General features: G+C 40.4%; 1 protein-coding gene across 2 annotated transcripts in view; it reads right to left on the reverse strand.

The window, feature by feature from the left end:
• Nucleotides 1–10,551, reverse strand: part of SIPA1 (signal-induced proliferation-associated 1) — a 148,967-nt gene extending 138,416 nt beyond the window's left edge. For both annotated transcript variants that reach the window (XM_082270220.1, XM_082270219.1), the window contains exons 1-3: nt 9,651–10,551; nt 9,408–9,532; nt 1,520–1,708 (exon numbers count right to left, since the gene is read on the reverse strand). In XM_082270220.1, the coding sequence (XP_082126346.1) occupies nt 1,520–1,708; nt 9,408–9,532; nt 9,651–10,392 (1,056 nt within the window). In that variant the 5' untranslated portion in view covers nt 10,393–10,551. The remainder of the gene's footprint in view (nt 1–1,519; nt 1,709–9,407; nt 9,533–9,650) is intronic.
• Nucleotides 10,552–12,010: the final 1,459 nt, after the last annotated feature.

Consider the following 12,010-nt stretch of genomic DNA (forward strand, 5'->3'; position numbering starts at 1 on the left):
CTCCTGACTAGGCAGAAAAAACTGAAGTCCTACAGCAGGAAGTGATGGTATAACCTCTGGGACTGCCCCAGGGGCGTAACCAAAAAGGTTTCTGCCTAGTCCTACTCCTAGAGAGCGAGAACATAAGCCCAATGGTGTGAAGACTTGAAGCTGTGTCTGTCAGTGAATGCAAGAGGAATGCATTTTGTGGCTCCAATGTCATTCCCTGTTTTGCCTATAAACACATGGACTGCATAGATGTACAACATACAATTACAAAAACATAAATGCTAAAAGATATAATGACATAGGTGATAAAATATAATGACAAAAAACTTTAACCATGGGATAATACAATTCAAATTCAAACAACATGTAAAAAAAATTGGGTAAGTGTTAAAAACCTCTGTCATGTAGTTATTGCTATCTTTGTCACTGTTGTGGCGATCTCTTTGATTTCCTTGTGTAATGTATGATCATTTGTTTGTCTTTTGCTGACACTATGTACTGACTAACAATAATAGTTTTGATACTCAATACATATGTACATGCATATACATACAGTATATACACAGCAAAAATTAGGTTTTACTTTGGATACTGTAAGGGATGGTTAAAACCTTGTTAGGATTTTTTGCCATCGGTGTCCCACTGGGGAGATTTCCCTTCACTTTTTTTCCTGTAATAGCTAAAAGGCACAGAACAGTATTTAATAAAAAAATTTAGAGCTTCCTCAAAGCATGTAGTGTACATGCTAGTGAACTAACATCATTTGTTCTTTTATTGCTCTACTAAAACTGTGATCATTGGTTTTCCAAGTGAGTGTACACTTCTTTTTCTTTGCTGTGACAGCATGAACATTAGCGCCACCTCACTTACTCTAACAAAGTGAACATTATCTATGTATGACTAACCATCTCACCCATCTCCTGGTAAATCTACCAAATGCAGTAAGCCAAAAGCAACTTGTGCAAGGTGGACATATATAATTGAAAGGAGTTTGAAAAAAATGTATTAACTTCCACTTTTAAGACCCGGTTCACACTACTGCGTGTGCCGGGTTCGCATGTCATGTCGGAGCGCACTGCTCCGACATGACATGCGATCAGCTGTGCGGTGCGAGTTTAGCCATACAGTTTGTATGGCTAAATTCGCACCGCACCCGCAGCAAAGACGCACAGGAGGCATTTTTGCTGCCGCATCAGGATCGGATCGCACAGCGGTTCACACTTGTGCGATCCGATCCTGTGCGAACTGCACGATCGCACTGCGATATGCGATCAAACTGGGGGTGTCGTTAAGATTACATTGACACCCCCAGCGGATCGCATATGGCAGTGTGAACTGCCGGGGGTGCGTGTGCGATGCGGGAACAGGCTGCGAATTCGCAGCCTTCCCGCTTCGCAATAGTGTGAACCGAGCCTTAGGGTTGAATATAATGCTTTTTGGAAACTTTATAAACTGCTAAGTTCAAATGATATAAAAAAAATAGTCACAGATAGCATTATATGAATTTAGCAATAAACTAATTAACACTTACCCCCTGTTCATCCAGTTTTAGCAGAGTTTCTGGTACTTTGGGAGAGTTGGATGCTAATCGCAGACATTGCAAGTTCAATTCTGGTACAATGTATTCCAAAAGTTTTTTGGGGGATATAGCTCTGGAAGAGCTAGAACGAATGGATGAAGGAAAGGCTTCCTCTAGAGTTGAACCCCGAAGTGTCTTCAACTTCAAATAAAAAAATTTAGGGATAAAAAAATAAATTTCAAAAAGCTGAAAATGGATTTAACCAGAATGGAAACAATTTATCAGAACAGAAAATGGTAAATTAGGCAGTCTGATATTCTGAATAAGTGAAATAGCAAATATGTGCAATATGAGACCATGAAATGCTAACAGGATCTAGGATATTTTTTATTACATATAATGTACAATTTAAAAATTGTATGCTTTGCCATCACCTGTTTTATTACTATCTGAGTGTATGCTGAAATAACATTGTACAGTGCATCCGGAAAGTATTCACAGCGCTTCATTTTTTTTCCCACATTTTGTTTTGTTACAGCCTTATTCCAACATCGATTAAATTCATTATTTTCCCCAAAAGTCTACAAAAAATAACCCAGAATGGCAATGTGAAAGAAGTTAGTTTGAAATATTTGCTAATTTGTTAAAAATAAAAACGAAAAAATCATATGTACATAAGTCTTCACAGCCTTTGCCATAACATTCAAAATTGAGATCAGGTGCAACCTGTTTCCGCTGATTGTCCTTGAGATGTTTCTACAACTTGTTTGGAGTCCACCTGTGGTAAATTCAGTTGATTAGACATGATTTGGGAAGGCACACACCTGTCTATATTAGGTCCCACAGATAACAGTCCATGTCAGAGCACAAGCAAAGTCATAAAATCCAAGGAATGGTCTGTAGACCTCGGAGACACAACTGTATTGAGGCAGAGATTTCTGCAGCATTGAAGGTCCAAATGAGCACAGTGGCCCTTCATCATCCGTAAGTGGTAGGAATTTGGAATTCTACAAACAACACACTATAATGACAAATTAATACATTTGCAAACAAACTTCTTTCACATTGTCATTATGGGGAAGTGTTTGTATAATTTTGAGGAAAATAATAGATTTATTCAATTTTGGAGTAAAAATGTAACATAAATAAATGTGAAAAAAGTGGAGCGCTGTGAATACGTTCTGGATGCACTCTAGGTTTTTAATTCATCAACGTATAAATTAATAAATAATATACATGGCTGTATTCACAATAGGGGAGTTAGTAGACCAGAGCTTTGGAGGTCAGGCATATTTTAGGAGAGAAAACTAAGGAAAAAAAGCAGTGTAGAGTGCTCCAGAACTTGCAAGCAGAGACCTTGATTTTCCTGTTTTGTCTCCAAACCTTTGGTACAACACCCACAATCTCATTGTTCAACTGGGCACACCAACAGCCAATAGAGAGGCACACCACTGGAAACTGGAATAGCAGGGACGCGCTTAGGTTCTAAATCTGTACTGAAGGCAAAGATTAAGAGTGGAGACAAAGTTTCAGGATGACTATGGCTTAGTCTTTCTGGAAAATTCTATGGTACTTGATATGTCTTATGGAAAGCAATATTTCAACAAGATAATGTACCTTATTTAAAAAGTATCTTGCCTTTTGCTTGTTTGTCGCTCCTGTGTTATCCTATGGATTTTAATTTTGTTCTGTATATATCCACTACCCTTACCTTTTTGCTAACAGACTTCTATCTTTGTTTGCACTTTTATATTATATGTATATATATATTTTATATCAGGTACAGAGAAGAAATAAAAATATTTTATTTTCAAACTATAATTACACATATCTATCATAATGATTATTTAGACGAATTAAGGTTTTATAAAAGCTTTCTCTTTAACCTTAAATAATATTAAGACTATAAAAAAATCTTTAAGGCCATCTTTCAGCTCAATCTGATATGTAGGTAAACAGAGCTGAGGTGTTTACTTTTTAAAAGTATTTCTCAAAGCAGTCAAAAAAGCTGTTTAAACTACAAACTATGATTCTCTTGTTTTTTAATAAATAGATACCTGTTTTACTGTGTGTTAGCCCTTAGAACCTAGGATTTGGCACCTAGCCCCAAGTAAGGGTTCATTCACACAATCTGTGTTGTCATACATTTGAAAAGAAAAATGCGGCATAAGAAACTACATTGTTTTATATAGGCCATGTTTGGACCAATGCACCCATTGTTGTGCATTGGACAAAAGTCAAATTTTTGCTATTACCCCTGTTTTGTGGTATTTAAATAAACTGAAATGGGATATTTCAAAAATACAATACACATGAATGCATACATTTGTATGTGAATGAGCCCTAGAATCTAGCACCTAAAAGAATACTATATAGTCCCTAGCAGCTGACCCCTGGCGGACTGCCCGCCGCCTTTTTACTGTGGCAGGGCAGCCCTCCTGCGCAAACCGACGTAGACCTACGTCGGTCGCGCCACTGCAGCTAGGGGGAAAGTGCGTGCCGCCACCGCCGCGCTCCCGCCCCCACTCGGCAGCGGGGAAGCCGATGCACGGGGCAGGCGACTCCGCTTGCCACCTGACACCCACAATCGCTCCTTGCTGAGAGAGAAGAATGGTCAGCTGTTGTCAGTTAAGGGTCCGATCTGTCCGCTGCAATGTCACAGTCCCGCTAAAAATTGCAGATCGCCGCCATTACTAGTAAAAAAATAAATAAATAAATAAAAATGACATAAATCTTTCCCGTAGTTAGTAGACGCGATAACTTTTGCGCAAACCAATCAAAATACGCTTATTGCGATTTTTTTACCTAAAAAAATGAGAATGTTATATAGCAGAAAGTGAAAAATATTGTTTTTTTTTTCAGAGTTGTCACTATTTTTTATTTTATAGCGCAAAAAATAGAAATCACACAGGTGATCAAATATCACCAAAAGAAAGCTCTATTTGTGGGAAAAAAAGGACATCAATTTTATTTGGGTACAGCATCGCACAACTGCACAATTGTTCATTAACTACCTCAATACTGGGCACTTAAACCCCCTTCCTTCCCAGACCAATTTTCAGCTTTTAGCGCTGTTGCATTTTGAATGACAATTGCGCAGTCATGCAACACTGTACCTAAACCAAATTTATGTCATTTTTTCCCCACAAATAGAGCTTTCTTTTGATGGTATTTGATCACCGCCAGGTTTTTTCTTTTTTGGTGCACAAATAAAAAAAGACCGAAAAGTTTGAAAAAAAAAAAAGTTTTTTTGTTTAGGTTATAAAATTTTGTAAATAGATACGTTTTTTCCTGCACTGATGAGCACTGATGACGCCGCACTGACAGGCACTGATGAGGAGACACTGATGGGGTGTCACTGATGGGGTGGCACTGATATGCAGCACTGATGGGCACTGATAGGTAGCACTGATATGCAGCACTGATGGGCACTGATATGTGGCACTGATAGATACCACTGATATGCAGCATATGTGGGCACTGATAGGCAGCACTGATGGGCACTGATAGGCGGCACTGATGGGCACTGATGGGTGGCAATGATGGGCGGCACTGATCGGCACTGATGGGGCGCACTGATGGGCACTGATAGGCAGCACTGGTGGGCAATAATGGGCACTGGTGGGCGGCACTGATAGATGGCAATAACGGCACTGGTGGGCAGCACTGATAGATGGCATTGGTGGGCAGCACTGATAGGGGGGCACCACTGGCAGGCTCTCTGAGCCCTGTTTGCCATCCCTGGTGGCCATGGTGGGCATCCCTGGTGGTCATGGGTGGGCATCCCTGGTGGCTCTAGTGGCATCCCCTCCCCCCAGGGCTGCACTGGTAATCAATCATCTGATTACCAGCACAGACCCCCCCTGTGATCAGTGAGTAATTAGAAATACTCACTGATCACCCCGGCTGCAGAATCGATCCTCTCCTTCTCCTCACACTGACAGGATCTGTCAGGAGGAGAAGAGATCGAAGCCGTTACAACGGCTGTATTGACATTACATGACGGCTGTGATTGGTCACAGCCGTCATGTGATCAGGAGGGCCAATCACAGGGCCCTCCTGCCGAGTGATGTTGCTCTGTGTCCTAGGGACACAGGCACATCAAGATCGCGCCGCGCGTGCCCGCGGCGGCGCGATCTCTCTCCTTCTGAAAGACGTTCCGGAACGTCCATTCAGAAGGACGAGACTCCCACCCGGCCGTATATGTACTATGGCCCGGGGGGGGGGGGGGGGTGGTTAAAGTAATGCAGTGCCGAATCGCAAAGTAGGGCCTGGTCATTAAGGGGCAAAATCTTCCAGTCCAGAACTAGTTAAATGGGTGTCATGACTGGAGATCTTCTTTACTGAATTCTGTCTGTCTTGCTTCCCTTACTTGTATTGAAATTTACCATTTGTAAAAGTCCTGCACCTGTGGAGAACAATGCCCAGTCACTTACACAGGCATTTGCTTGGCAGAGTACCTTCACTAGGTGACAATGATGATAGCTCACCCACTCCATACCTCCTCACATCCAATCAGCTACAGCCAGTAGCTTGTGCAGAGTAACAGTGCAGCAGTAATTTCACTGTATTATAATCCTTGAAAAATGCAGGATTCCGACAATGAACTGGTAAGATTAACAAGTATTTAAACCGTACTGTAAAATACAATATGTAATACAGAAATTTCAGTGGGTATAGAAAAGAATCACCCCCTAAAAGAATCACATTTTGTTGCTTTGCAGCCTAAAATGAAGACAGACACTGTTTTTGTTTTATCCAGCTTCTCATCTGACCACCTCAAAGATTCTGAGGACACATCGAAAAGGTGTTATGGTCAGATGAGACTAAAATTGAATTATTTGGCCTCAACACCAAATGATATGACTGGCAGAAATCCAATACAGCTCACCATCCAAAATAACACCATTCCTACAGTAAAGCATGGAGGTGGTAATATCTTAGTATGGGGGTGCTTCCCTGCAGCAGGGACTGGAGCACTTGTCAGGAAAGAAGAAAAATGGATGGGGCAAAATACCATCCACTTCTTGAAGAAAATCTGCTGCCCTTTGCCAGAAAGTTGTCAATGGGAAGGAAGGTTTACCTTCCAACATGACAATGAGCCAACACACACAGCAAAAATGACCACACAGTGGTTGAAGGTGAAAAAGGTGAATGTCCTTGCATGGCCTAGTCAGAGCCCAGACTTAAACCCCGTTGAAAATCTGTGGAATGACTTGAAGACTGCAGTCCACAAATGGTAACATCAAATTTATCTGAACTTGCAAATAAGAGTGGGCAAATAATGCAAAGTCTAGATGTGCAAAGTTGGTAGAGACACATCCCAACAGGCTGAAGGCTGTAATTAAAGCAAAATGTGTTTCAACAAAATACTAACATAAGTGGGTAATCATTTTTCCAACTCATTGATTCTGTTTTTGATTTTTTTTTTTCTGACATGATGGTATTATTTCTTTCACTTTGATGTTATAAGGTGCATTAGTAATAACAGCTTGATAAAGCAAAAATTGTGTCTGTCTTCATTTCAGGCTGCAAATAAACAAAATGTAAATTATTTTAAAGGGGTTGTTCTTTTCTATACCCATTGTATATATAGTACTTTGCAAAGGTTTTAGGCCGGTGTGGAAAAAATGCTGCAAATTAAAAATGCTTTCAGAAAGAAAAGTGTTAATAATACTTTTTTTATCAGTTATTAAGATGGAAAGTAAATGAACAGAAGAGAAATCCAAATCAAATCAATATTTGGCGTGACCACCCTTTGCGTTTAATACATCAATTCCTGTATTTTTCTAGGTGCACTTGCACACAGCTTTTTAAAGAACTCGGCAGGAAGGTTGTTCCAAACGTCTTTGAGAACTAACCACAGATCTTCACTACACTGAAGATATTTCTTTACCTCCCTGGCGGTATTCCCGAATGTGGCTCGGGGTTAACTTTCAATACCAAGAGCGGTAACCCCCAGCCACACTCGGGATTACCCCGCAATGTTACTTACCTTCCCTGTGCTCCCCGCCGTCCTCCCCGGCATCCTGACAGTCTCTCCCCGTTCTGTGCATATTGCCGGCACTTGCCTTCCGGTTCCCTCCTGCGAGCGTTTGCGTTGCAGGGGGGTGGAACCGGCGGCAAATTCAAAAGTGTAAAAACACAAATGACATGATACAAAGCTGTGATACTAACGGATTACACTGTATCATGCCATTTCAGCACAGGATTGCACCTGGTGACTTTTCCAGTGCCCTGCCTGTGCATTTCCAGTGCTTTGTGCCTGGAAAACTTTGAACACACATCATAGGTTGAACTGGATGGACTGATGTCTTTTTTCAACCTCACTAACTATGTAACTATGTAACTATGAACGACCATGGCGTCCAAAAAGCGTTCTTTTTGCGCAAAAGCACTTTTAGGCGAACTGGAAAACAGTTCATCTAAAAGCGCTGTCACTGTTTTCCAGTTCATCTAAAAGAACGCTTCGTGGACGCCATGGTCATTCTCAATTTTCCAGGCACAAAGCACTGGAAAAACACAGGCAGGGCACTGGAAAAGTCACCAGGTGTAATCCTGTGGTGAAATGGCATGATACAGTGTAATCCGTTAGGATCACAACATTGTATCATGTCATTTATTGTTGCCGCCGGTTCCACCCCCCCTGCGTCGCAACGCTCGCAGGGAAGGGAAGCGGAAGATAGGTGCCGGTCAAGCACTCAGCGGAAGGACAGCGGGAGGACAGCGGGGGATCGCAGGGTACCGCTTTTAGCAAAGAAATCTGTACATAATCAGACCGCCAGGGAGGTTAATGACATTGGCTGCATGTTTGAAATCGTTGTCCTGCTGCAGAATAAATTCAAGGCCAATCACATGCCTCTGATGGTATGGCAATATGAATAATTATCTGCCTGCATTTCTCAGAATTGAGGGCACCAACGATCCTGACCAAATCTCCAACTCTATTTGCAAAAATGCAGCCCCAAACTTTCAAGAACCTCTGTTGCCCTCAAACACTCATTGTTGTACCACTCTCCAGCCCTTTGGCAAACAAACTGTCTCCTGCTACAGACAAATATTTCAGATTTTGACTCATTAGTCCAGAGCACCTGCTGCCATTTTTCTGCACCCCAGTTCCAATGTTTTTGTGCACAGTTGGGTCACTTAGCCATATTCGAATGTCCTATGCATGAAAGTATAAGAACTGGGGTGCAGAAAAATGGCAGCAGGTGCTGTGGACTGATGAGTCCAAATGTAAAATATTTGGCTGTAGCAGGATGCATTTCTGCAAAGGGAGTTGGAGATTTGGTCAGGATAAATGGTACAGTCAATGCTGAGAAATTCACGCAGATACTTATCCATCATGCCATACTATCAGGGAGGCCTGCCGGCCCCAAATTTATTCTACAGCAGGACAATGACCCCATAGTAATGCAAGTGATGGTTTTTCCCCCACAGAGCCCTGATATCAATATAATTGAGTATGTATGGGATTACAGGCAGAGAAAGAACAATCTGAGTCAGCCTACATCCACAGAAGATCTGTGGTTAGCTCTCCAAAATGTTTGGAGCCCCCTTCCTGCCAAGTTCCTTCAAAAACTATGTGCAGATGTACCTAGAAGAATTGAAGGATTTATACTTTTTTGAAGGCAAAGTGTGGTCACACCAGATATTGATTTGGATTTCTCTTTTGTTCATTTACTTTCCATTTGGATAATTAATAAAAAAAAATAACTATTAACACTATTTCTGGAAGCATTCTTAACTTACAGCATTTTTTTCCACACCTGCCTAAAACATTTGCACAGTACTGTATATGTAGTATGCTTTCCATTCACTACAGCATATATGTCATTTTGACCATATTTATACTTTAATATAAAAAAAAACAAAAACAAAAAAAAAATCCTTTCTTTACCTCAGTTGTTCGAAATATAATTCTATAGTTATACTGTATGCCTTGCACGCCATCTCTTTCATCGCGTCTCAAACTTATGGCCACAGGCCCGAGCCTCTCATCAACTCCAAAAAAATTCTGATGTTCTGGTAGAAACAAAGCAGCAAAAAGGTAAGTTACTCAAGAGTGCAGAGAAATACACCAGAAGAATACTCAAAACAGTGGACCCTAAAAAAGATTAACAATAATGAAAATATTACTAACCTTTGCCATAAAAATACTTTCGATAATATAGTGCACCCCGATCTTGATATTCAACAAAGTAGCTGCAATCTCTCAACCTTTCTCTTGCTTCTTCTAACACAGATACAGCTGCATTGGGTCCCCTGACTGGGCAATTAATAAGTGGAGAATTGAATGAATAAAGAGAACAAAAGTCCCATCCTTGATCTTTTTGGCCTTCTTTCTCTTCCCCTCCAACTTCATTGCGGAAATATGGGCAGCTAAGTAATAGTTCATTGTCTTTTCCATCTCCAGAATCGCCTGGATCTTCAGGGGATGACAAAGATCTCCTGGGTGATGAAGTACAAGTTCTGAGCTGAGAGGCAGCAGAAGCACCACTTCTTACATTCTTTTTTCCTTCAGATTCCCTCCTTTTGAAGGGATCAAACAGTATACTCTGAATGTCATGATGGGCAAAACATTTGGGACGTGGGGCTACAGGATCTCCTTCAGGTGGTTTTTCTTTTACCTCTAGGGCCACTGGCCCTTGGCTGTTTCCTGCCAGTCCAAGCAGTATGAAAGGATCTTTAAAACGTGGGGCCGATGGGCTTGCTGTCCCTTTATCCCGAAGGTTACACTCTGACTCTGAAAGGGAACGCGCCCCACCGTTATGTTTGCTATTTCCTGAGGTAATTAGGGACTTAGCCTCACGAGGACTCTTGTGAGGGGATGATTGGGATGGCAATTGGCGCAGTTTACGCACAAAGAGGTCATCGGACTGCATTGCATTAGGAACAACTCATTGATAATATGTGAATGGTATTCTGTTGCTTGAACCTTCTTGATATATGAATATTAGGAGTATTTCTTCATTCTGTTCTTCTTTAGACCAGAATCAGTTTCTTCCTAAGTGATTTTTTTAACATTTAGCTGCCTTATAATGATGTAAGTCAACATTTGCATTTTAATGATCTTAACCTTTTTCTACCCGTAACAATCAAAGAGTTTACTGTCATTTGGTGATAATTATACTTCCTTTCTCAGAAGGTATTCATATACATTTTTTTGTGTTTTTATTTATTATTTTTCTTATTTGATAATATTGGCTTCTTCTTCTTTAGCTGCCTTGGATTTTCTTAGTGTTCTTATGGACCTTAATTATGTTTTTTTTGATTACTTGGAGTGCTGCTTTTTATGTTCTTTTCTTGATAAAGATTTGCTAAATGTATCTGTCCTTATGTGCTTTGTAATCCATTATGTATTCAATGCTACAAATATTGCAGAAAGTTATCCTTTTGTCATCTGACAACATTCAAGTAAGATGTCTGTACAGCTGCTTTAGGCCTGTAAAAATCACAAAGAGGAAAAAAAACACATTTACAATACAACACTAAACAACAGTCTTGGATCACAGATTGTGTTTGGTCGATATGCACAATAGTTTTTTCTATTACCGAAATGGCTCAAAGAATACATTTTAAAGTTAAATTATGATCAGGCTATGGACCGTTAGTTACACATTTTTTAACAGACCTCTGTAGCTGTAAGCACTGTGGAGCAATTCATCATTTAATTTGACAGCAGAAGCACTTCATTCATTGAAGCTGTTCTCTCAACATCTCACCACATTCTGCCCTGCCCACCACCCTTCCCAATCCTATACTTTTTTTTATATCAAAATTTTAAATTTGAATAAGTTTCAAAGACAGAAAATACAAATACAATTCTATAATCTTACAAAAACCCTTACCCAAGAGACCCCCCTCCCAAGATCCCTCCCTCTTCCCCTTCCACTCTGTAATAATTGTCTAGTCGTTTAATTTACCACTTCCCTTTCTTCTTAATCTACCCATATTCCACCCTCATACCCTAATCCGTCCAGATTTCTAAATATTTACTCGTATTCTTGAACTCTGCCACTTAACCCATTTATTTGAGAAACTCTTTTTCTGGTCTTCCTCTCTGCTTCCCAGGTATTCCATATTGTAGATATATTCAACTCTTTTACACCAATCTCTAATTGTAGGACTTTAAAGTTCTAGCCATTTTCTTGGAATCGCCCTCTTTGCTGCGTTCAATAAGTTAGGTTAAGTTAGACTATAGTGCTTTTATACAGTTTTTTTTGATTCACCAGTTTTGTGAAATAGGCAAACCCACGGGTCATTAGTAATACTATAATTTCCCCAATGTATTGTTGCACCAACAATCTTGGATCTTTGGGCAGTCCCACCAAATGTGGGCCATCGTGCCCATCATGCCACAGCTCCTCCAACATAGAGGAGACTTTTCTGGTTGATATTTTTCCACTTTTACTTGTGTTATATACCATCTCGATAGACATTTATAGTTAATTTCAATGGCATTAACATCCACCACATAATCATTAGCAGGTTTTAACAATA

This window comes from Pelophylax lessonae (genome assembly GCF_965119305.1).
Source record: "Pelophylax lessonae genome assembly, chromosome: 10".
Lineage (NCBI taxonomy): Eukaryota > Metazoa > Chordata > Amphibia > Anura > Ranidae > Pelophylax > Pelophylax lessonae.